This window comes from Ahaetulla prasina, chromosome 2, assembly GCF_028640845.1.
Source record: "Ahaetulla prasina isolate Xishuangbanna chromosome 2, ASM2864084v1, whole genome shotgun sequence".
In the NCBI taxonomy this organism is placed as follows: Eukaryota; Metazoa; Chordata; class Lepidosauria; order Squamata; family Colubridae; genus Ahaetulla; species Ahaetulla prasina.
The window spans coordinates 268,904,360-268,931,651 of record NC_080540.1 but is presented as its reverse complement, the minus strand read 5'-3'; the positions used below and the strand labels follow the sequence as shown (position 1 = coordinate 268,931,651).

At 35.8% G+C, this 27,292-nt stretch overlaps 1 protein-coding gene across 1 annotated transcript; it reads right to left on the bottom strand.

Annotated features, from left to right (window-relative positions):
- Window positions 1–10,221: 10,221 nt before the first annotated feature.
- Window positions 10,222–27,088, bottom strand: UTP15 (UTP15 small subunit processome component). The gene is made up of 13 exons (XM_058168970.1): window positions 26,933–27,088; window positions 25,706–25,879; window positions 24,315–24,407; window positions 22,663–22,847; window positions 21,458–21,636; window positions 20,384–20,509; window positions 19,845–19,980; window positions 18,674–18,758; window positions 14,825–14,971; window positions 13,768–13,869; window positions 12,111–12,244; window positions 11,523–11,581; window positions 10,222–10,968 (listed from the first exon to the last, which is right to left on the bottom strand). Exons 2-13 carry the CDS (start codon window positions 25,793–25,795, stop codon window positions 10,775–10,777), a joined length of 1,530 nt encoding a protein of 509 aa, XP_058024953.1. The 5' UTR covers window positions 25,796–25,879; window positions 26,933–27,088; the 3' UTR covers window positions 10,222–10,774.
- Between the last annotated feature and the right edge of the window lie 204 nt (window positions 27,089–27,292).

Here is a 27,292-nt window from a genome sequence, read left to right as displayed (position 1 = left end):
TCTCTCCCTCCCTACATATGTACACTGAGAGCATATGCACCAAGACAAATTCCTTGTGTGCCCAATCACACTTGGCCAATAAAATTCTATTCTATTCTATTCTATTCTATTCTATTTTTTCTAAATATAGAAATTAGCTGTGTTGATTAGGGCAATGAACAGTGCCTTCTTTTTTTATCCTTTATTTTATTTTTTTAAATGCACACATTTTGATAGATTATTTAATCAAAATTTCACAATAATAAAGATACAAAAAACAAAGTAGAGATGAAACAACTAAAAAACTAATAGACTAGTTGCAGTCCTCTAGGTCGGACAAGGTTCTGAGTAAATTAGTCTTAACGGTAGTATAGAGCTTTAAAGCTTTTTGCCACTAAGTAGAATTTGCTACGTACCCACTGCAGTTAATCTTGTGTATAAAACTGCCCTGGACTTATTACACAAAATGGGGGCAAAGGACACGCAAGGAAAGAATCAGAAAAAAACTAAGTTGGCTCCATATCTCCTAAATGCTCAATAACATTCTTTGGACAGAAAGACGTTTATATTTTAGGAATGGTGGGAGAGAAAATCATAGTCTTACATTATTATGAAGATAATAAATTTAAAGTATAAATACCAAAATTCCCAAAATGAAGTTAAATTCTCTTTAATATTAGAAGATTATCCTTGGTGCTCTCTGAGCTTGGTTTTCATTTTCATTTATTTATTTTGTCACAACAATATATGTAGGAATCATACAAAAAGATTATATAGTATATAAACATATATGAGTAAATATAAGGAGGTATAAGCATATATATAGGAAGAAGAAAAGAAAAACAATAGGACAGGAACGGTAGGCATGTTTGTGCGCTTATGCACGCCCCTTATGGTCCTCTTAGGAATGGGGTGAGGTCAATAGTAGAAAGTTTTTGGTTAAAGCTTTTAGGATTATGAGAAGAGACCACAGAGTCAGGTAAAGTATTCCAAGCACTGATGATTCTGTTACAGAAGTCATATTTTCTGCAATCTAGATTAAAGCGGTTGACATTAAGTTTAAATCTATTAGTTGCTCTAGTATTATTGCAATTAAAGCTGAAGTAGTCTTTAACAGGAAGGACATTACAATAGATGATTCTGTGAGTTAAACTTAGGTCTTGTCGAAGGCGACGGAGTTCCAAGTTTTCTAAGCCTAGGATTTCAAGTCTGGTGGGATAGGGTATTCTATTGTTTTCAGAGGAATGGAGAACTCTTCTTGTAAAATATTTCTGGACACGTTCAATTGTATTGATGTCAGAGATGTGGTGAGGGTTCCAAACAGGCGAGCTGTATTCTAGAATTGGTCTAGCAAATGTTTTATATGCTCTGGTTAGTAGTGTGGTGTTTTGGAAAAGAAACTACAAGATTAGGTTTACAACTCTTAGAGCTTTTTTTGCTATGTAGTTGCAGTGGGCTTTGGCACTTAGATCATTTGACATGAAAACTCCAAGGTCTTTAACGGGATGGGGGTCGTCTGTAAGGTAATGTCCATCTAGTATGTACTTAGTTTTTGGGTTCTTTTTTCCTATATGTAAGACTGAGCATTTGCTGGTTGAAATTTGGAGCTGCCAATTTTTAGACCAAGCGGTTAGATGATCAAGGTCGTTTTGAATGATAGAAGTATTGTCTGTGATGTTAAATAGTTTGACATCATCAGCAAAGAGAACACAATTACTTGAGATATGGTCACAAAGATCATTAATGTATAGTATAAAGAGTGTTGGTCCAAGAACGCTGCCTTGAGGAACACCACTCTTGACAGGAACAGGATTTGATAAAGCATTGCCAATTTTGACCACTTGTTGTCTGTTAGACAGAAAAGCAGATATCCATTTGTGGAGGGGTCCTGAGATGCCATAGGATATTAGTTTTAGGAGAAGTTTATCGTGTACTACTGAGTCAAAAGCTTTGCAGAAGTCTATGTAGATTGCATCTATTGATTTGCCTTGATCAAGATTTGAAGTCCATATGTTTTTGCAGTGGAGAAGTTGTAAGTTACATGATAATTTTTTCTGAAACCAAATTGTTTGTTGGAGAGTAGGTTGTTTGTTTCTAAGTGTGAGGTAATGGATTGGTTGATGATAGATTCCATGACTTTGCAGGTGACGCAGCAAAGGGAGATCGGTCTGTAGTTTTCGACTAAGCTGGGGTCTCCTTTTTTGAAGATAGGGATGACTGTGGCTAGTGACCAAAGTTTGGGAAGAGAACTGGTAGTGAAAGCTTTATCAAAGATAATACTTAGGGGTTCTGCTATATTAATGGAAAGTTTTTTTAAGAAGTATGCACATAGTCCATCGGGTCCAATAGATAGCGATGGTTTTAAGTTATGAAGAGCTTTTCCAACGTTGTCTTCTGTGAAATCTATATGAGTTAAATCATCATAATCATTGCTGGTATGTTTGTGGAATGTCGGATTTTGTTATCGGAGTTAACAAAAACTGAGCCAAAGAAAATGTTGAAGAGGTTTGCTTTAACTGTTTCGTCATTGCATTCTTTGTTGTTAGAATCTTTTAGTGGTGGGATGGATCTAGAGTCTTTAAGTTTATTGTTAACAAAATTATAAAAGGCACGATTGGAATTTATGCGCAGAAGGTTCTCTTCTTGGTTGTTTTCTTGCATCTTAGTGCTCAAGAGTAAATGTTCAAAACAAAAGACTAACACCTAAATAGTTTTTGGGTTGTTCTGTTGACTCAGGCAGATACTGCTGCTTAATAATTCCAAAGCAACATAACAGGCAAAAATTGTTGTTCTCAGGATTGCAAGAACTAACACAGATTGTATAGATTGTATACAAATTTTCATGGTAAAGCTTTACTACCACTCTGGTGTAATAATAACATAGATGAAACTTCTGTAACAACACATTTTGGGCAAAATATACTTTGAATCTCCTGCCCAACTTGGCTTTCAGAATAATTTATGAATTAAGAAACTTATTAGCCTTTTTATTACTAAAGCAAGTCACAAGAGGATGTTTAAAGATCTTCCTCATTATGAAAATGACTGCCTTTGGTGCTTACTATTGATTTAGCAATTCTAATCAGAGCCACTAATGAAATAATATAAATTATACGTGGAAGCAGATTCAAAGGAAATTAGTAGAAGTCTTGTGACACCCTAAACAATTCATTACATATATATTTCATACATAGACAGAATAAGAGTCATAAGGCACCTTGGAGGTCTTCTAGTCCAATCCCCTACTCAAGCAGGAAACCCTATACCATTTCAGACAAATGGTTGTCCAATCTCCTCTTAAAAACCTCCAGTGTTGGACCATTGAAAACTTCTGAAGGCAAGTCATTCCACTTGTTCTCACTGTCAGGAAATTTCTCCTTAGTTCTAGATTGGTTCTGTGCTTCTTGTTCTGCCTTCAGGTGCTTTAGATAATAGGCTGACCACATCTTCTCTGTGGCAGCCCCTTAAATATTCCAACATTGTTACGATGTCACCCCTAATCCTTCTTTTCATTAAACTAGACATACTTAATTCCTGCAACCTTTTCATAAGTTTTAACTGCCAGTCCATAAGATGTGGACAACAACATCATTTATATGGAATGATATCCTAAACTGGCAGCTAAATATACTCTTGGCTGCAGTAACAAAAAGACATTATTTCTTTTTAGTTTTATAATTTGATTTACTGCTGAGATGAGCACTGAAGGTATTAATAAGCTGGAACCATACTATTGGAAGGAACAATTTAGACCATAAGATCCAAATGTTTATTCAGTGCAAAAGTTAAAATGAAAGCATCTCAAAAAGATGGTTGTTTAGCCTCTGCTTAAGTAGATTCTGTGAAGGAAAATTTAGCATCTCTCTCTGGGTATACTGTTGAACTGATAGGATTTTTTTCTGAAATTAAAAATTATCTGAATAGATTAATTGGCTGAAAGTAATAAAATGAAATGTAGCAGAAACATATGCTGTGATCACTTATTAGAAAACAAAAATTAAATCAGAGGCAGAGGGTGAGGGAGGGAATGGAATAAGAATAGAATAGCAATAGCAATAGCACACTTATGTGCCACTTCATAGTGCTTTTACAGCCCTCTCTAAGCAGTTTGCAGAGTCAGCATATTGCCCCCAACAATGTGAGTCCTCATTTTACCGACCTTGGAAAGATGGAAGGCTGAGTCAACCTTGAGCCTAGTGAGATTCAAACTGCTGGCAGCTGGTTATCAGCAGAAGTAGCCTGCAGTAATAATTATAGATGGTGATACAACTTTTTAAAAGGATGATTTTACAAACATGCTTTGGGTAAACACATCTGACACAAATGTACAATTTTTTTTTTAAAACTCTCAAAAGGTAGATTTAATGGACCATTTTCTGTCATGTTTTCTACATTTCTATAATATTCAGAACTGAGCACAGTAATTAAGGTGAGATCTGACCAAAGCAGAATAAAAACGAATAATAACTTCCTTTGATTTGGAAATTATACTCCTATGGATGCAGCCAGAAATTGCATTCAACTTTTGTGAAGCTACATATACTATTGACTCATATTCAGTTTGCAATATAATACTATTCCATGATATTCTGTGCAAGTATTATTACTTGTCTGAAATGGTATAGGGCAGGGGTCTCCAACCTTGGTCCCTTTAAGACTTGTGGACTTCAACTCCCAGAGTCCCTCAGCCAGCAAAGCTCACTCAAAATTAACTCTGTCACTAGTCCTTGGACTATTAAAACACATTAATCAATTGCACCTAAATAAGTCAGTAGGAATAACACCAAAATCAAACAATAGATGTCTGTTTAAGATACTGGAAGTAGGGGGTGGGACTATGTTAAGAAATAAGACTATTGTAACATATTTTTTGTCAGTTTCTAGTTTCAGGGTATTCAATGTCCTGTTTTTGTCAGGTCGACTCTCTCTCCACCAATATTGTCTCGTGCTGAAAGCAATAACCTTGTGAGTCATAACATTTGTTCAACAACTAAAAATATTTCAGAGAAATATACATAACTTCTCCGAACAGCTACTCAGAGCAAGAAAGTTTACAGGTAAATTACAAAACTTTGCTTATTTCATTCCTAAGCTGCAGCACTGGACCAGCCAGCATTCCCAGTGACCCTGGAGGGATCTTGTATTTCTTATCTTTCACTGAAACTGTGTGGGTTGTGTTTCATGATCATGTCTGTGTCACTATGCAATGCAGGGAGGGTGGGGGGGGGGGAGAAGGGGAAAAAAAAGAAAAAGTCTAACCAATCTCCTGACATTTCTATTCATAAATTCCTGTAAGGGAACATTTTGTGAGTTAACATTGAATAAATTCAACATTGAATAAATTCAATGAAAATAAATATCATAAGATTGCTGTTGAGGGTTTAACAGGATAGAGTCAAACACGAACTCATCTTAAAATGGAATTTATCACTGCAGTAGCTGTCATCAGGTTACTGGCAGCAGAAAGCAACACTACATACTTAGCTGTGAATATTCTATTACAGCAGAAAAACTTACCTACAAGGATGTAAACTTCATTTTTCCCGTTTACAAGGATGGTAGCAAATAAGCAAGTTCCTTCGGACATGATTGTTCCTTGAGCTGTATAAGATTTTGCCCTTTATCATGCTGTAATTATATACTGAATGCTGCATCTATATACTGGGTCACAGCATACAAAATAGCTTAATCTGGATAACAAACTGGTACTTAATAAATATTTTGAACAACAGTTCCCATTAGTCAGAGGCATTATGACCAACACCTCTAGAAATGACCAGGTGGATGAAAGAAGGTCTGCAATTTTAGAATTTTAGAAATGCAATTAAGAGATACACAACATTCTGACCTACTAAGTATTCTTATTTACTAAACAAGTATCTCCAACCCTACAATTCTAAAGTTACTAATTTGAAGTGCAGTATAAGAGTGGATTCCCTCAAATCCTGCTGAGCTGTCTCATGGTGGTGTTATGTTCATTGATAGGATGAGTAAAGTATGCTGAGATTATATAATCCCCACCGGGGTTACCTTAGGCACGAGGGTCACCTCAGCAGGCACCAATATTGGGCAAGAATGATATAAAAAATCTTTGAGGCAGACGATTACTTTAATGACAATGGCAAAAGCATAATTTCATACTGCATGGGAGATGTCAATGGTAAACCATTCTGGTATTCTACCAAGAGTAATAAGTAGTCAATATAAAATAACTGATGATATAATGCTGAACCTATCAAGTCAGAAGGTATCAAACATGCTACTGTAACTTTGTTGCTTGTATCCATATGATTTATATTGATGTTGTTTCCTGATTGCTTATTTGTACTCTATGACTACCATTAAGTGTTGTACCTTAGAATTCTTGATGAACATATATTTTCTTTTATGTACACTGAGAGCATATGCACCAAGACAAATTCCTTGTGTGTCCAGTCACACTTGGCCAATAAAAAAAATTTATTCTATTCTATTGAGGAATTGCTGATGAAATTTAAATTACCAATGATGATTTGGGACATGACTAAAGTGCACAAGACAACTACTTGTAACTGGTACTTGTTGATGTTGCCTTAACAGAAAAAGAAAAACTAAAGATAGTAAGATCAAATAGATAGGTGGAGTGTAAAAAGTGAAATGAAACGAAACCATGCATAAATTGACTCCATTTTGACAAATCAGGCATAAATGAATTGAATTGCAGTACAACTGAACATATTTAGTCAGAATATTATACTGTTTCCTACTCAAAACTCAAAGAAGGAATAGCATTGCTTTCATAATCAAGGAAGATACAATGAGAACAGTATATGAAGACAATGCAATCAATAGTGAATATCAATTAGACATCATGAACAGCCCTTTAATATGATTATCCAAGTTTGTGCTCCAACCACTGATGCAGAATTTGAAGAACTTGATGAGTTTTAGGATCATATTTAATCTGAAATAGAACATACAAGCAAGATGTGGTTAGAGATTGCTCAACCAATTTCTACAGTATATCTTGAATTCCTACCACCATTTTCAAGAACATCAGGAACCACACTGAAGTTCTTAACCTTACTGATAGAGAAACAAAAAAGAAACTGGTGCAATGAAAGCAAATAGATTGTTATGAATGAATTTGAAAGGAGGCTGCAAAGACAAAAAGAAAAAAACCAGAAGAAAGCAACCTGGATGTCATAACAATTGGTGGAAATTGCCAAGAAAAGTCACAGCCAAGAAATACAAACATCTCCCGAAGAAGCTTAACAGAGAATTTCAGACAACTGTTAAAAGAAACAAGTGGTAGTATGATATCTGTAAACACCGAAGGTAGACAAAGAATATCAAGGCAACCTTTCCAAAAGATCTCAGAGCCCATAAAAATGTTCCAACCTCAATCTACTAAACAGTGCCAATGGACAGACAGTAATAGATTAAAAGGTTACCAAATAAATATAATTATTGATTCTTTGTATCAATCCTATTAAAATTCTAGAGTAGAATCCCTTGGAAGATATACCTTGCAAGAACCTCAACTATTAGAAGGTAAAGTTAAGTCATCTCTCAGTCATACCTACATCAAAAGGCTACAGTAATTGATGGAATATGTCCAGAAATCTATCAAGCAGCAGAAGAAAAAATTGTAAAGGTTCTAACCAAACTATCCTAGCGAAGCTGAAAAATAATGCAATAATCAGTCATTTGAGAGACATATCAATATACAATATCAATACCAATAAAAGACTTTGTTTAACAAAGTATGCAAACTGTTGCACAATATCCTTAAATTACAATGCTAGGCAAATAATGTTTAGGATCATTTTAACAGATTAGAGCCCAACATGGAAAAGGAGATGCTAAATCTTCAAGATGACTTTAGAAAAGCTGAGGAATAAGAAACATTATACTGAAACATACTGGATAATTTAAAAAGACAAAGAATGCTAAAAAACCAGTATGTGCTTCATTGATTACAAAAAGCTCTTCAGTGGTTCAACCATCAAAAACTGTAAAATGTCTTTAGGAGAATTGGAATCCCAGGATAGTTTGTTTTCATGAAAACCTATACACGGGTAAAAAACACACACGATATAGATGAAATATAGTAAAACGAATTGCTATGTCAGCAAAGGAGTGTGACTAAGAAACTATGTTTGTTTATCTTAATAAAAAGTGAAGGATGATATGGTGCAGTCTGCCAATATTTGGAAGTCTGCCACAGGGAATACGGTATTGATTTATTTTCCATAGCATTTGATGGTAGGATAAAAAGCAATGGATGGAAGCTTGTCATAGGGAGATCCAACTTGGAAATAGAAATTTCCTGATAGTGAGAACTATTAAGGAACAAGTTTGCCTCCCAGAGTTGTGGGTTCTCCATTGCTGGAAGTTTTCAGGAGGTTTTCAAGATTGGATAGGGGGTTGGATTACAAGACCTCCAAGATCCCTCCCTTTCAGTCCTGTGATTCTATGAGACAAAGCTTTCCCTTTAAGTTATTTAACATATATGATGGCTCTATACCAGGGGTCTCCAACCTTGGTCCCTTTAAGACTTGTGGACTTCAACTCCCAGAGTTCCTCAGCCAGGGTCTTAAAGGGACCAAGGTTGGAGACCCCTGATCTATACTGAAGGAAACTGGATTGAAAGATGACTCTGGTTTTAAAACAGGAAAGAACATAAATGATCTATGCCGTGCTGGACTTATTTCAGATAAATGTAAATGATTTACAAATTCTAGTATTAAAGTCAAGAAACATGGTGAAAAAAAATGAGATTAATACTAAAAAAAAAAGGCCATGCTAATGATAGCAAGAACAGTAACTGTTGATAGCTTCTGTTTTTAAGAATTATCAACAGCAAAAGAAACAGCAGTCAAGCAGTATGCTACAGACTAGCATTTGGTTGAGTAGCAATGAAGGCCTTGGAAGATATTCAGTGCTATGATATATCTGTGTCTAGCAAAGATCATAATTATGCAGGCAATGGTTTTCCTGTGACAATTTATGGAAGGGAAAAGTTGTACTTTTAAGAAACAAGATGGAAAGCATATTGATGATTTTGAACTTTGACATCGGAGAAGACTCATGAAAATATCACGTATAGCCAAGAATCCAAACAAATGGATAATTCAACAAATCAATCCAGTTTTCACTTGAAGCACAAATGTCCAGACTACAATTACAAGTTTAGCTTTCTTGAGAAGTATGTAACACTGGGAAAGGTGGAAGGAAAGGGGAAAAAAGCAAAACAGGATGACCAGCAGCAAAATGAATGGACTCAATTATACTAGCAATGAGTGCACCATTGGAAGTCTTAAAGGGACCAAGGTTGAGACAATCTATACTGAAGGAAACTGGATTGAAAGATGACTCTGGTTTTAAAACAGGAAAGAACATAAATGATCTATGCCGTGCTGGACTTATTTCAGATAAATGTAAATGATTTACAAATTCTAGTATTAAAGTCAAGAAACATGGTGAAAAAAAATGAGATTAATACTAAAAAAAAAAGGCCATGCTAATGATAGCAAGAACAGTAACTGTTGATAGCTTCTGTTTTTAAGAATTATCAACAGCAAAAGAAACAGCAGTCAAGTAGTATGCTACAGACTAGCATTTGGTTGAGTAGCAATGAAGGCCTTGGAAGATATTCAGTGCTATGATATATCTGTGTCTAGCAAAGATCATAATTATGCAGGCAATGGTTTTCCTGTGACAATTTATGGAAGGGAAAAGTTGTACTTTTAAGAAGCAAGATGGAAAGCATATTGATGATTTTGAACTTTGACATCGGAGAAGACTCATGAAAATATCACGTATAGCCAAGAATCCAAACAAATGGATAATTCAACAAATCAATCCAGTTTTCACTTGAAGCACAAATGTCCAGACTACAATTACAAGTTTAGCTTTCTTGAGAAGTATGTAACACTGGGAAAGGTGGAAGGAAAGGGGAAAAAAACAAAACAGGATGACCAGCAGCAAAATGAATGGACTCAATTATACTAGCAATGAGTGCACCATTGGAAGACTTGAAGGACTAGGCTGGAAACATATAATCACTAAGCGACTGCTTGATGATACAGTCAGTCAGTAGTAGTTTAAGCTTAAATATGCATTCTTTGCAATTAGAAATAATAATCAGACAATCCCACATTGTCCAAGAATAATTTGCTAGTTGGATTAGATTCCTAAATAATCCTAGTTGTTGGCTGACAACATGCTCTTATTCTTATGTGAAGGAGGAAAAAGATATTGTTTAGCCAACTGTTATCATTTATTTTCATCTACTGAGGTATCAACAGAAAGTACATGTTTATGATAAATTCTTAGAATTTAAAATTTTAAAAGAGTCAGCATAAGCATCCTTAGATACGATACATATACAGAATATTTTTATAGAAATAATTTTGTTGAAAGTTGGCACAGAAACATCTCCAAAGGCTTGGTTTTTCCAAATGAAAGCAGACCTGATTAAATACAAATGGTCCCATGAGAGAGTTTGCAAGTAAGATATGATAACAGTTTTCCTCAAGTTCTGGCATTCATTTCTACTTTAGCAGCTGACAATTTTAATGATTAGAAAAATATTTGGATAATCTAAAACAGAAAGCCTGATGAATTTGCATAAATAAAAGGGTTAAAATAAAATAGCATTTGAATTTAAAAATCCACCCTGGCTGCCTTAAAATATTTCAGAAGATGTGTCACTCTCCAGTCAAAAGTAATGTTTACTTTTGGGTGCAAATAAGAGCTTAAATGTAGATTCCACTGGTGAAATTTCTCAGCACAGTTCCAGTGTTTTTTTTTATAGCTCAACTGTTTTGTTCACATCCATGGAACTGGATTGTTTTCTTGTCATGGTAGCAAACAGTGCATCCATCATTCCCAAAACTTCTAGCAATTCCTCTTGATAATCAATCTCTTTCTCTACAAGATTTTGAAGTTTCAGAAACTGCTTATCAATAACTGGGGATTGTCCAATCACAGGCATATATATATCTGGAAAAGAAAATATGTAAATTAATGGCATTTAGAGTATGTACCTCATGAGGTTAAATACATACTAAGAATTCCCAACTGCCTCTTTTCTAGAACAATTTTAAACCAGATATAAATAAAAAAAATAATTTGGTAGCCAGCGTCTTGTTACTACAGAAAGGGATGGAGCAAGTGAGTTTTTTTCTATCTCTAATTCCTTGCTTTCTTGCCACTTCACTAACTGAAAATAAACAGCTGAAAAACACCAATGTCAGTTTGAGAGACAGGGCAACAAAGAGACACAAAATTATCCATGAGCCTTCTTGAGCCACCCCCTAAAAGCTCAAGATGCCCTAAAGTTCAGGGGTGTCAAACTCAGCCCCAAGTCGGATCCGGCCCATTGGGTGCTTAGATCTGGAACCTCCTTATATGCAAACATTCAATTTCCCATTGGATTACAGCTACTTTTATGCTTATTTGTGGATTGTATTCTTTCACGAGCAACAAAATGAATGCAGTTTTGAAATACCTGGGTAAATGTCAATTTTATTCACATATTTGATATATGAACGTACCTATAATGAGTTCTGCAACATTTATCAGTACAGGAGCATATCTTGCATCAGTCACATTTCTGCAAATGTAATTAATAGCCAGATGTTAAACTTCCTATCATACCCATTTTTTCACTTTTAATGACCTCCTGGAGAAAAAAAGGAAATTCGGCTCTTCTTTATCAGGAAAAAACTTCCAAATTACATGGTTAGGAGCTTTTGTCCCACCTAGCACCTGTCCCCTGGAACCAACCTTCCCCAAAATTATAGCCTGGGATCAAGATGCTACCCATGAAGATGGTTTTAAGTATTAATTCTTCATGCAAAATGATGCTTAGCTGATTTATAATAATTGTTTAAATGTTATGGGCCACTTGGGCTGAGACTCTGTGTTTTAAGTTGTGATTTTAAATCAAACTATAGTGCATCATTGTATTAAGTTCTTTCGTATTCTGATATTTCTCCATCCCCTTTGGTCCAATAAAACTCATCCAAACTTTAAAAAAAGAATTGGAAAACCCCATCATTCTAAAATTAGAATATCCCAGGCAATTTATTCCAATTTGGATTACTATGTAGTTGCCTCTGACAACTAACCTGGTAAATTACCTTATTAAGAAAGAAAGGAGGACATTGAGCTGCTTTTCATCCCGGCCAGCAAGTGCATTTTTCAGGGTTCCTCTGCGGTTTAATTCTTGCATGACAGCAACTGTAACTTCAGGTGGATTCTTTTTCTCAGGGCCCTAGAAGGAGAAAGTATTCAAGAACACATTTTTACAATAAAATGTTCTCAGGTATTTCAACAACTCAGATGTATTCTAATACATAAAGAAAAATGAGTTGATTTGGAATGTAAGAGTTTACATTTAAAAGCCACTCGCAGAGCAGCTTGTTGCAATCTTGTCTAATTGCTGTGCCAAGGACACATCTGTTAAGGGTCTTGATTGCAAGCAGCTGTTCAAGGATCATTAATGAAACTTTAGTTTTGTTTTCCAAACCAACGTAATTTAATTTACAGTTATTTCTAGGTCAAGGTAATCTTATATGTTGCTTTCTCATATGAATAAATTATATTTTTAAAATGGCTCATTCCACTTTCATATTTAATGATGAAAAGCAGGTAACAACTACATATAAAAAGTGCACTAAAATCTTTTAGTTCTACTTTTCCTTAAAAAAATAATTATATGCTGATATAAGAACCTGAAGTGGGGAGATTCCAAGTCAGTGGCACAGTATATATGATTTGCACACCAATGGTACTTAATTCAAAATCTGGCTTCTCCATGAAGGAAAGGCGTCAATATGAAATCCTACAGAGCACTTGCCAACCTGAGTGGAGGAACCACTTAACTGATCTAACCTGGCCCACATGGCTTCAAGTAAGTCTCAGTACTTTCCTCAAACAACCTTCTCCTCCCTGGCATTATTGTGTGATTTGCTTTCAAACAGTTCTGTTTTAGCTTTGTTCTCAGGAAGGAAACACATGAGGTGAGAACCATGTCTACCTTTTACCACTTTGTTTCCTCCTGCAAACAAAAGTTTTCCATGCAGTGAAAGATAAGAAAAGATGCTCTCTACCACTGCCCGTTGTCCATGCAAGAGCAGTGGAAAGCAATGGCCCTCACCTCCTTTCATGGGCAGAAGAGATACTGTCCATAAAGGTCCTTTGGGAAGGGAGAACTTAACCTGTTATCTTTCAACTTGTTAGAGCAGTGGAGAACTCAAGCCAGTCCCCAGGCCAGACTCAGTTCCCCACCCACAATTTGGATTAAAGGTTGCTCTGTCTGAAGATGGAAATTTTGAGGAAATATTAAGGGCTCTTATTTTCCTTTGGAGGATATAAACCAAATCTGAAAACCTGAAATGCTTTTAGCAGCATCTTTTACCAATCTAAAACCACTTTGCTACTTTAGGAATTAAAAGTGTAAAATAGTAATAAGACAATGTTTGTTCTGTACAAACATTGAAATACTGCAACTTACAATGTGATCAATTTGTAAAATTCAATTAAAATATAAAGAGATTCTAACAAGCAATACTCAAAACAATGTTGTGTCTTTGTTTTCCTAATCCTTCATATTTCTTCACATAAGATCTACAAAGGATTTCTCCAATACCTTTTAATATTACATTTGTTATTCCCCACTATTAACAATAGTACCAATGTTATTGCATATATAGCAGAAGGCTTATATTTGTGAAAATATTGACCACATCCACTGCAATGTATAAATGTATAAAGCAGATGGTAACATAATCTTACTTGAAGTACTACATCCAGAGCCTTGGAAACCTGGAAAGTTCGCAGGAACTTGTCATATTTCTTCAAATAGTTCTTCACAGGCTTGCTGACAAATAAATCATCCTAATGACAGGAAAAGAGTCAGAGAACAGTCAACAACATATAAGTGGTTAAAAAAAATCCCGTTTTAGCTTCATTTTCTTCTTGTCTTAATTAATCTCCTCTGCCAACTGGAATCCATAACACAAACAGATTGTTCTTGCAAGGTTGTTCCCTCAGTGTACTGCTTCATATTCCCAACATGGAAAAAAAGAGATACTGATTTCTGGTTTCTCACCTAACTAGGTAATTTTAGGCAATGATCTTAAACAATATCACTGCAATCCAGAATACCTTCTGGACTATTTCCCCAAACTCCCTGCACAGACCATATAAAAAAGTGGAAATATTCTTCTGTATATCAGCAATGACAGAGCTCATTTGGGGAAGCCAAGACAAAAGTGACCATAAGTAAACTTTGAATTTCCTGGTGAAAACCCCACCACAAGCTTTTCAATATTTCAAATAATCATCCATTTGTGTCATTTTATACTTTAATTCTTCACTTACTTAAACTGTCATCTATGCAGTACAAGACCAGGCAGGATAATTATTATATAAATAAAACAGATCCTTTTACATGTTAAAAAAGATCCAATTAACTCAGTGAGACATGGTCTCAGTAGACAACAGACTTTTCTAAGGCCTTCCAAACTTTGTTCACTTGGCTTTGAACAAATATGGTTACAACTTGATTATTTCTATCACCATGTTTCCCACCTGCCCACATCTGTATTTTAAATGCATAATATTTTAATGCTTAACATTTTAAATGTTTAGTATCCAGTTTACCAATAGCATCTTTGCTTATTTTTCTTTTTAATTGGCTACTCCATATCAGTTTTTTCAACCTGGTTCCCTTCGCATTAAGAGTTAATATCCAGTGAAATATAGCCCAATTTTACCCTTCACATCTTTACTTCTTCATGCTATTCATTAACAAAAATAGGGCTTTCTCTGAGCACCTTTTTTTGCATACCTGCTTTGGCAGATAATTTTTTCCTCTCACAAAGGTTCGGTATGCAGGCCTTCTCCGATGCAAAACCTCTTTTACTCCTTCATGCTTCCGATGTTTAACATTCAATATGCCATTTGTCATACCTACAACCAAAGCTTCATCCTCAGGCTATAAAGGAAAACAAAGTTGGTTTAATCGATACATTAAGTTCAATGGTATTAATTTTTTGAAAATACTGCCTCACAGAGAAATTAACTCCTCATATTAAACATGAAGAGGCGTTCTACAATGTCAGGCTGAAAGATTTTAATCAAATAAAACTATATTAAATTAAGAGACTTATGAAATTAAGCCCAATCAAATTCTTTAGCCCAACGAGGAGGTAGCGTGGCCAACGTGGCTGCGGGACGGAGATTCTCAGGGCTCCTCGAGGAACCTGAGGATCGCCAATATTCCTGCTGTTCTGGGGATCCCTTTTTGGGATCATAGCTGTCCTATAGAGACAGCGAAGAAAGGAGGAACAGATCGGCATGAACAGGGAAGTGGCAAATTCCCTGGAGTGCTGACATTAGCCTCCGACCTGGCGGCATTGAAAGACAGCCATTGAGCTGTCACTAGCAGGGGTGATCACACCCAAAGATTGGAGCAGGAGAGGTGACCGAACGGAGGACTCTTACCGGAAAAGTGATTTGCCACCATATAGGTAAAAAGAAAAATTACTAAGGCTTGAAAGAAGTTTTTAATTTGAATCAGCGGTTAAACTGGCATGCGGAAGTATAAATAGAAGAGAGAGGGGGAAAATGGAATTTGGAAATTAAAGCCCCAGAAAAACTTTTCATCTGAATTTCAATTTGACTGTGGAAGAGATTAAATATTAAAAGAAACAAAAAACAGAAAGAAAACTTCGTTTGCTAACAAAAACTAATTCAGGAAATGATAAATTTGGTGGACTAATAATGGACACTTTGTAGCTGAAGCATTTGTGAACGGGAAAGAATCATCTGCTGGAAGAGAAAGTATCAGAGCATTTAGACTAGCGTGGGAAAAAAGCATTGTTTGGACATCTGCTGTGAACTTGCACAGGAAGGAGGGGAAGTACAACTGATAAATACTTATCGGAATATTTTAAAGACATACTGGGTAGACTCTTCCAGAAATAAAGAAGAAAAGAAATATATGGACTTGAATTTTGGTTATAAACAGATTTAAAAAGTCTTTCTCCTTTTATTAGAAATATGGAAAATTGGGAGGAATTGTGGGAGATGCTTTTGATGATCTGAGAGTCTGCGAGACATATGGCTGGAAAAGAAATCAGTGAGGAGAATACAGATGATTATATTGGGATTGATAGTGGAAAAGTAAAAATGGAGAGAAGGAAAAAATTTTTTAAAAAGGGGGAAAATGAAAAAGAAAAGATTGAGAAGGACAACTAAAAAATGAAAAAGATAGTGAGAAAAATAGATGATTACACTGGGTTTAGCAGTGAAAGACGAAAGAGAAGAGGAAGAAATAGAGAAAAATTGAGGGGGGGGCATCAAAAGAGTGACAGTTAGAGAAAAGTGGGAAAGAAGGAAAGGGAGAAAGAAAATGAAAGAAGGGAAGAAAGGGAGGAAAATATTAAGAGAAGGGATATGGGAGAGACTGAAAGAAAATGGTTAGAGGTAGATGAAAAATGGATAAAAGAAAAGAAATTAAAGTAGTGATAGATTTGCTTCTTTATCTTTCTTTTCTTTTTGTGTATGTGTGTGGGTTAATATATGGAATGAGGGAAAAATAAAGTTGATGATTAAGAAAGAAATGTTAATTTTTTAAAAAAAGAATGGAAAATTCAGAGAGGAAATTTGGAATGGCACGGTTTATAAATGAAGATAATTGAATTTTAAGATGTAAAATGGGATAAAATTGAAATGTTAGTAAATGATGTATATTGTTGGAAGAAAATATAAGTATTGAATTTTGAATAGAAATGTTAAAATAATAAGAGGTGGAAAGTTATATTAATTGATTATATGATATAAATGGAATAAGATGAAGATAATGTTAAAGTTTAAAATATAGGAGAGGAGGTTGGAAAAATATGTGTAATAAATAAGAGAATTGGGGATGTCTGGACATTAGAGAAATTGAAACTAGATACAGCAAGAGATAAGAGATAAGGAGAGAGGTGGAAGGGAGAAAGAGGGAAAGAGAAAGAAGAAAGGGAAAAGGAGGGGAGGTAAGGTGAGGGAGATAAGTGTAGGAGAGAAGGTTAGAGGGAGGAAGTGGGGTGGATGAGGAGAAGGAAAGGGAAATAGGGAAGGAATAGGAGAGGAAGGGAGAAGAAAGTAGGAATGAAGAAAGGAGGGAATGAAAGGTATGTAAGAAAAGGTTGCTGTGAAAAGGAAATGGAGAAATGACAACCCCAAAAATATACAAAGAATAAAAATTGAAATAATTAAAAAAAAGAAAAGGAATGAAAGGGAATGAATATGAATAAAAATGAAGAAATTAGAAAACAAAGGGCAAAAAAAGATGTCATTTAATAAAACAAGCAAAGAAATATTAGGAAAGGAATAAAAAGTTAGGGGGAAAAATATTTTGGCAAAATTTGTAATTAAGAAACATATTTGAATAATTTGAACGGTATAAGATAAGGTCACTACACTGTTTATGAATTGTGTTTGTGTGGAGGGGGGGAAATTAAAAATCAATAAAAACTTGTATAAAAAAAATTCTTTAGCCCAACTATTCAATTCATATATTACCGTATTTTGGGGAGTACAAGACCACCTTTTTCCCCCAAAAAAGAGGGTGAAAATCTGGGTGCGTCTTATACTCCAAATGTAGCCCCACCCAGCTTCTCAAGTGGAGGTTTCAGAGGCGAAAAAAGCATCAGAAAAGAAGCACCAAAATACAGCTTCAGAGGCTTTTTTTTCACAACCAAGGAAACTGTTGCTAAAATTCACCTCTGGGAACAGCTGATTGGGGGTATTCTGGGAGGCCAATCCACCTGCCAATCAGCTTTTTTCTTATTTTCCTCCCCAAAAACTAAGGTGCGTCTTATACTCTGGTAAATACAGTAAGTATTCCATTGTGTTAAAGAGGCTAAAAGCTCATTAAATCTCTTTTATTTGCTTTGTTCAATTATTCATGCATGTACAATCTCAAAAATGCAATGAATCCCTTATCTTTGGCCCTAAAGTTTAATTAATAAACAATGAGGCAACACTCCTGATAGAGCCCTTTTCTAAAACATTCATGTCTTTCTGTATCTGTGCTGCAACAAACTAATATCATTAAAGACTTTACATTTTATGTTATCTTTTCTGATGTCCTCCGATTATGCTAGACTACATTACCAAATTTCCGGGAGCTAGGATATTGACTATATTATCCAGAAATCAAGAGTTATAGTCCAATAGATTTGGAGGTATCGGGTTGAGTAAGATTAGTAGAGTCAGGATATCAGTGGAATCCAGATTATAGGTGTTGAAATGACTGGGGAGTTCAGTACTTTTAATTGGTGTCTTTTATTGTTATCTTATTTGCATGTTTTTGCTTCTACTTCTTTATTAGCCAGCCACGTATATTATTTATATGGGCAGCCATGTAAATTTGAAAAAATATAATTGAAAAGCATGGCATATGCACAACTGCCTTCTTTAACGAGATCTATTTTTATCAATGTCTTTGTATCCAGCATCTTATATTCAAAAACTTAAAACTGATAAGCATTTTTACTGACAAAATCTGAAGGCCTACAAAATAAAAGAATAGCTGGGTTCATTGCATTATGTTAAACAAAAAGCAAGCCAAAACACTTTTTGGCCTAGAACAATACAGACATACAAATTCCTATTATCTGTATACCCATCAGATTATACTACTTACTGCTAATGCAAGACTGAGAATTGATGCTTCATAGTTAAAACTGTGCACTACTTTGTAGGAAGTTGTACTGTAAATCTTCACATGCCTAAAAAAGAAAATGTCCATACCATAGTCAGCCCTCTGCTGTAATTTTGTCAATACAGATAGTCCTCAGCTTACAACCATTTGTTTAGTGAACATTTAAAGTTACAATGGCATTGATAAAAGTGACTTATGTCAGTTTTTCACAAGCACAGCCCTTGGAGCTTCCCTGAGGCACACATGATCAAAATTTGGCCATTTGGCAACTGGCATGTATTCATGGTGGTTGCTGTGTCCTGGGGTCATGTGATCACCATTTCTAAACTTCTGACAACCAAAGTCAGTGAGGAAGCAGATTCACTTAACAACCACATTACCAACTTAACAACTGCAGTGATTCACTTAACAACTGTGGCAAGAAAGGTTGTAAAATGGGGCAAAACTCAACTGTTGCTTAGCAACGGAAATTTTGGGCTCAATTGTAGTTGTAAGTTGAGGACCCCCCCGTATTTAATAAAATAAAGTACACAATAAGCATATCATTTAATATCCTTATCTGAGGGGTTACTTTTCCTTCTGCTCAAGCAGGCAAGACCAACTTTTTTTACTTTGAAAAATTGAATATACCTGAAACAACAACCCCTAAAGCTCCCACTCTTCCCAGCCAAACACTGAAGAATATCTTCAGGCTTTTTACACATCATGCCATGACAACATCAGACCATCAGGAATTAGGATGAAAAATAACTTCAAAAGTTACCTCAGATTGTAAAAGTGATCCTTGTATTACTGATTTATGCAATTGCCATAAAAAGATCTCTGTATATGGCTGTAACTCTATGTACCCCTTCCTGAGAATGAGTTTCTTTGTTCATATATATGAATAAAATGGTCACATTTCCTTTCAGCTAATGGAAAGACAGCAATTTATTAATGGCACCAAAACCACATCATTAGACCTCTAGCCCTGATTCGGAGATTCAGTAAACTTTCAAGTTTCAGCTTTGTCTTCAGAAAATGAAAGAAATGCACGCACAATATTTTGGGAAGGCTACTAAGCTGTATGTCCAGTTTTCAATTTTTCAATTGAATATGCATTCATTGCACACAACTATTAGAAGCTTGATACAAAATGCTGAAAAATACAAACCGATCTAGGGAGCCTGAAAGCAGCCTTTGACCAGAACTACTCAAACACAAACAGGTTACAGTTTTATGGTGATTTCTCAAGGACACTAATAGCTGGCCTCCTTTAAGGATATCCCAGATTTTAATGTAGCGACCACCTGCAAAGTTTAAAAAAATAGTATTTTATACATACATTTTTGGAAGGCAATTTCCATAGTTTACTTCTCTTCCCAATCTATTAATCACCCACCCACCCACATTTTTTTATTAACAAAATAGCTTGTAATAGATTCAGCACTTTCACTTGGAGAAAGTGCTGAAGAAACTAGACTGTGACCTAAAAAAGGCTTGCAAATCCCAAAGTGCATTAAGCAACTGCAGGTCACTAATCACAGTTTACAGGGACTTGATATCCTATTCCAGCCCACGCTTGTGGAAGGAAGGAAGGAAGGAAGGGGGGAGTGAGTGAGTTTTTGCATATGGAAATAAAAACAGGATGTTTTGCTTAAAATAAAGATGGCAAAGAGAGACGGAAAAAAAACTTATGATTGAAAGAAATACCTGCTGTCACAAGAAGACCTTCAGAAGGAAACAGATTAACACTCTCAACTGGCTGCCCATGTTCTATCCTCATAATACTTTTGTCTGTCCGTGTATCATATACTTTCACTGTATGGTCATAGGAACCTAGAATGTATCCCAGAAGAAAGGATTTAGTGCTTCACAACACATGAAGGAACAGCACATGTGCCTTTCTTCAGACCTAAAACACAATCTAATTTTGTTAATACTTTAACACAAAGAATTTGGCTTTTTATGTGGCAGCTTGTCCTACTTGTCTTGATCACGGTTGTTGTAGTTTAGGTGCCTGTTTCTAACTGCCCAATTTGGAAAACTGATTACAAGTCATCCTTGACTTGCGACAATTCAGCCCAAAATTTCTGTTGCTAAACAAGGCAGTTTTTAATTGAGTTGCACTTCATTTTAACATTTTGCCAGTTGTTAAGTGAATCATACAGTCATTAAGGGAATTTGCCTTTCCTCATTGACTTTGCTTGTCAGAAGTTGGCTGGGAAGGTTACAAATGGTGATCACCTGATCCTGGGACAATGCAACCATCACAAATAATCCAAGTTGCCAAGCACCTAAATTTTGATCACATGACCATGGGGATGTGGCAACAGTAGTGTGAAAACCACTCATTAATTATTTTTTTCAGTGCTGTTGTAACCAGTCACTAAATGAATGATTGTAAATTAAGGACAATCTTTACTGGCTGTCTTACAATGTCTAACATCTTACAAACATCTGTAAGAGTAAAACACTCGACAATAACCAAGTTTTCAACATAAAGTGTCTTATAATCCGAGGTCAAATGTGCCATCTAAGGATTTCATCATGTCTGCAGAATTTTTGAATTACCAGCCTACCATTTTAATTAAGTTATTCTTACAAAAAAATAAGAAAAAGAAAAGAAATACAGAGCAGTAAACCAAGGTGAATCAGGAAAATCAATATATTTGAACATAAATAACTAAGAAATTTATAATTAGGAAAATATTGTAACGGTAGAGAAACGAAAACATCATTCAGGAAGTCATTTTGCCACCAGTAAATGTAAGGTTAATCACAAACCTGTTACAAAAAGATCTGCATTCAGTTTACTAGTACAGCCACATCTTACATAATCTGTGTGCTCTTTGTAGCATGCTATTTCAGACGAGGTTGAAACATCCCAGACCCGTGTTGTGTAATCATCTGCTCCAGACATTATTCGGTACTTATCAGACAGAAATCCTACAACGTGTACTGCTCTATAAATGACAACAAAAAACAATAAATATAAAGCCATCTCAATTTTTGCTACCAGTATAGTCAATACATACCCTTCAAAGCATGAAACAGTGTGTATTCTACTATTTCAGAGTACTGATTAGCACAGTTTTCTGAATTACTTGAAGATTATCTGAGATACTTAAAGTCTGAATCTGAATCTGAAATCATCTCTATCATTTTACAAAATTAATACAAGACTTTAGAACAATATATCTAGGTCTAGGTCTAGATATATCTAGGTCTAGATATATCTAGGTCTAGATCTAAGAAAATAATAGGGAAAAGCTGTCCACAGTGAATACAAATAAAATGGTTGGGTTCACCCATCAAGGTAACAATAATGATCCAGTTATTCTGGGTTAAGCATGATGTACTAAACAAGATATTATAAGTGGCTTATAGGCCAGAGTTAGTTCGAATTTGAGCACCCTATAAGATCTGCAAATAAACAACTAACCAATTAAACTTTAATTAGCAAATTAAATATATTCAAAAAATCATATTTCAAAATTCTGCACTATTCATAAAAAGAGACAAACTCTAGCCACATTTTTAAAACATACAATTATGAAAACACTTCTTGGATCAATAGTAGAACATTTCCAGGTTGTTAATATTTTCAGTAACATTAATTAAAACCTAAATTAATAATTAAGTTTTCGGTCACAATTAAACAAATCAATTCTGATGCTGCAAAAGTGAACAATTATGTGCAAAATGTATGCCAAAAGACTACATTTTACATCACAATTATACAGAAAGCATTTTTAAATCAATGAACTGTGACTAATGTCATTAATAGAGAAAAAAACAATTGATAAAACAATGGCAACTTATTGCTTGTAAATATATCTGCAACATAATTAACACATCTGTTAATTAACTGAGAAAATAGATGCTTCAAATACGTTTTCTCACATCTGAAATTTGAATTACTTCAAAGTACAATTGTAGATTGAAACAATTAGGCAATGAATCAAGTACAGTCATGTTCCCATATTTACTTGGAGTGGCCTTCAAATTGCCTTAATGGTGCTCTCCCACCAATGTCAAAGATCCGAACTCTGCCCTCTTCACTGCCAGCAACAAGCAGCTGGCCATCCTCTCGATAGGTAGCACAATAAGCGACATCTTTGAAGCGGGAAAATGTTTTGATTGGCTCTTGTGAATATCGTCCATATATGTGAATCTAAAACAACATACAATGCACAAATTTTCATTCATAATGACATAGGAAAAAGCCAAAAGCATTGTTGCTTATGGTCTCAGGTGGTGCAAGAATCAATATTTGTGCAGTGAAGGTCAGAAGGTCATGGTTATTCATGTAGGGCATATGGATCCATTGTTTGGTATCACAAGGAACCCAAGGGGATTGTTACATGTTCCTTTTCCTAGATAGCCAAAAAAAGTCTTATTTTCCTTCTTCTAGTTTGTTATGAATTATGAATCCAATGAATAAACTGATTGCTTATTTTTACCCTATGACAATCATTAAGTGTTGTACCTTAGAATTCTTGATGCTTTTTCTTTTATGTACATATGCACCAAGACAAATTCCTTGTGTGTCCAATCACACTTGGCCAATAAAAAATTCTATTCTATTCTATTCTATTCTATTCTATTCTATTCTATTCTATTCTATTCTATTCTATTCTATTCTATTCTATTCTATTCTAAACTAATCTAAACCAATCTAAACTAAACTAAACTAATTCAGTTTTCCACAACTGGCTACAAAACTTTTCCCTGGAACAAAATTTCAGTAAGATTAATCAATTTAGAGTTTTAAGCACAATTTCATTGTGGTTCTGCCACAATGAAAAGGGGACTAAATTAGTTTAAGGCTCCTGCAGCTCATAGTTATTGTACAGTATGGGCAGCGGATAACTGGTTAGTCCCCTGACAGGGAAGGAAACTATCAGTTCCTCATTCTATCTGTGGATCTCTGAGCTCCTCAAAAGGACTGTGGATGATTTTATCTCCTTTGAGAAGTAAATAAATTGAGTGAATATTTGCTGTCTCCACTGCAGTTGTTGAAAATAGTTCCAGGGAAGGAAAGCTATGCAGTAGGGGCATGGGATGGCAATCACACTTCTAGTAAAGCAGCCGTTTGAAAGATTAAGTTCTGAAAATGGTGGTTCCAACTTTCCGATAACTACTGTGAAGCAGCCAAGAAGAATCAGGGGTGGGAGGATGTGGGGCTTCCTAAATCCTGAGAGGACCCGTCAATCAATGGAAAATGTTCAATGAAAAATAAAGATAAAAAGAGCAGAAATCAAGATGAGCTGGGAGCTGGTGTATAAACTTGCATATCAGGTAGGGAAGAATTTAACAACTAGGAGGCAGTTCTCTGTGGCAACCTAGAGGCTACAAAAGAAAATTCTTTGCTCTTGCTGCTAAAGTAAGTGGAAGGAGCAATCTAAGTAAAAATATGCACCCAAAGAAAAACTATAGGATTATAAAAGTCCTTTCCATACAACAGAACTGAATGTCCTATGCATGGTTTTGCCTGCTTCCGCAAATGTACACATTTATTCCACTGCAGTAAAAATAGGATGGTACAGCAAATGAATTTGCAGAAATTCACCATAATATAAAGTAGAATTAGTGTGAAAATTTAGATATTTTAAACCAAAAATTTAACTTAAAATCTTACCCTTGATGAGGCTGTCACAGCATAATTATATGGAGGAACTGGAGAAAAGTGTATATTATTCACTGCACCAAATTCCTTTATCTGAATGGGAGTCTGAACAAAGGTGGGACAATGTTAAACATTATCCTTTTTAAGACAATGTTATTAGAAAACTGTTTACAAAAGACTGAAAGAGAAAAGTGACAATCTTTTGTAAGTTTAAAAATGAAATATTTTTATTCACAGCATTGCAACATCATAAATTGTAACAGGGAGAGATGTACAGTGAAACTTCATTTTAATAGCTCATTCAGGGGGGAGGAATGTCAATTACTCCAAAATTTCATAAAATAAGAAAATAGGTATTCATGATGATTTACTTTATTTGTGTAGTATAGTGTCAGTGAACCTATGGCATGCGTGCCAGAAGCGGCACACAAAACCATCCTGCAATGAATGCGCGGCCTCACCGGCTCCTCTTTCGCGTGCCTGTGCTCAAACGCACGCCAGTTAGCTGGCCGTCACACGTGCGGGGGTGGCGGACCCCAGAAGAGTGGCGTTCCAGCACACATGCGCAGGCCGGCACCCAACCTTCCAAGTTGAAGTTGCGTGCATGCGCAATGGCCAGCTGTTCATCGGGTGTTTGGGTGCCGGCTTGTACATGTGTGATGGATTACCGCACTTCCAGGTATTGTCACTCCCGCACGTGTGAAGGCCAGCTGACCGCCACGCATTTGAGCACAGGAACGTGGAAGAGGAGCAAGCAAGGCCGCACATTCATCGTGAGATGGTTTCACGTGCCGGTGCCGGCACATGAGAACGCCAAAGGTTCGCCAACACTGGTGTAGTACTTTCATTTTGATTTTTTTTTCTTCCTATCAAGTGCCCAGTTCCTTTTTTCAGATCAACTGTGTAGTGATCTGAGACAGGAATTGACAACCAAGGCTGACCTTGTGGGTTGAACGAGAGTGACTTACCCAAAGTCACCCAGCTAGTTTTCATGCTTAAGGCAGGACAAGAACTCAAACTCTCCTGATTTCCAGCCCTGTACCTTAACCACTAGACCAAACTGGCTCTCAAAAATTAACATATTTTTTATGATTGCTGTAGTTTTGTAAAATGTAGGTTAAATTACCATAACTTCAACCATCTCACCCAGACCACTCTCTAATGCAACCAACTTCTGGCACTTATGGGGAATGTTTGGAAGGAATCTGATCCATTGATTCTAAAGTTAGATAAACTAAGGATTCATTAAATCAAGGTTCACGCATGAATGGGAGAGTGCAGAAGTGATATTCAAATTTTGCATTTTTTGTTTTTTCACTTAAAAAAACAAATCAGGTAATATTTACAAAGAATTGACATCATCAGTTTCAGTTCCTATAATTAACAACAGTATGTGTTATTACCTTATAATTCTTCCAATACAAAGTATCCTTTGTAATTTTTTCTCCAAGCTTTGGAAATGTCTGAACTATTACAGGCTTGTAATTTGCCATTGTTTCTTAAATGAAATTTCTCCAGGAGCAGAAAGCAATCTTCTACCTATAAACTTCATAGGGATAAAATTTTCTAGATGCAACCTTTTAAAATAAAAAGCAAACAGGTTGTTTAAAATAGCAAAACAAGTAAGGATACAATTCTCCCATCTTCTTTTATCTAAAATATGAATGTGCAAGATAAATCTTACAATTCAAACTATTGTTGAAGACTAGCCTGTTTCATTCATTTTGAAATGGGAGGTGGTAACATTCTATAATAATCCTCAATATATTTGTTACACCATCTAAAACAAGTATTCTATTTCTAAGAAGAGATTGGACAATGATTTATTTGAAATGAGATAGGATTTCTTGCTTGAACAGGGGGTTAGACAACCAGACCTCAAGGGTATGTTCCAATTCTGTTATCCTATTATATTTTTCCATTTAGGTTTTTTTTTAATCTGAACTAGAAAATTTGCCCAAACTCTTCTAAGCCAACTGAAGATTTAAATTTTTCCTTCAAGTCAATAGTAACAAGCTCCGAAGAGAGAAGTGAGCAAAAGTCTCAATGTCAACTATTACACACTTAGTAAATTGCAAATGACAATTTATAGCTGATATATTCAGATTTCATAAACTGTGTTTATGACCATACAGGTTTTATGCTCAATACTGGCCACCCGCTTTTCCATTTTAAAAGAAAGAAGATTAGAAACAAATAAAATGGGGCACTTTTTTCTTATTGCAATTACTTTTAGAGTTCCTTGATAGCAGGAATGGCCAGCGGACAACTGCCCCAAAGGAACTTTATTCAAAAGCAACATTGCCCAAATACCAATGATTGCAAGCTTGGAAGAGCGCTGCTTTCAGAATTCACTTTAAGGCTTTCCAGGACAACCTGCACAGCAATCCAGGCAAGCGAAGAAGCGTCAATCTAATCTAATGGTCCTGCGGCATTTTCTGAAAGGGAGGCGACAATGTGGGGAAAGTAGCGGCTGTTCCTGGTCTGCCTTCCTTGCCACTAAAACGCTGCAGCCTATCTATTAAGAGAGGAGAAACTGGGGCTAAAAATGCAAGAGCTAGAGGCTGAAGGCCTTTCGCATCTCTGGGAGTCCCGTCGTCCCCCACGCATGCAATCAAGCCCGCGGTTACCTGGACCTCCGGTTCTTCAAGCTCACGCTGCCTCCGAGAGAGCCGCCATGGCAGCACAGGGTAGCGGCTCAGAGCTACGTCATCACACCGCGCCTCCTCCCTAACTTCTGCGCCGGCATGGGCATAGGGTGAGCGCTTTTCTCGTTGGCAACCGCTCTGGCGCTTCTGGTTACATTCTTCTGCCAGAAGGGGGCAGAATAAGCCGCTTTGCAAATCCTCCCTGTCCTCGACAAATGTTTTTTTGTTTTTGTTTTTTTGGTAGGGAGTTGCGTTGCTCTAATTTTTATCCACTCTTAATCCAATATACAAGAGCGGATAGAACAGGAGTCTCCAACTTTGGTCCCTTTAAAAGACTTGTGG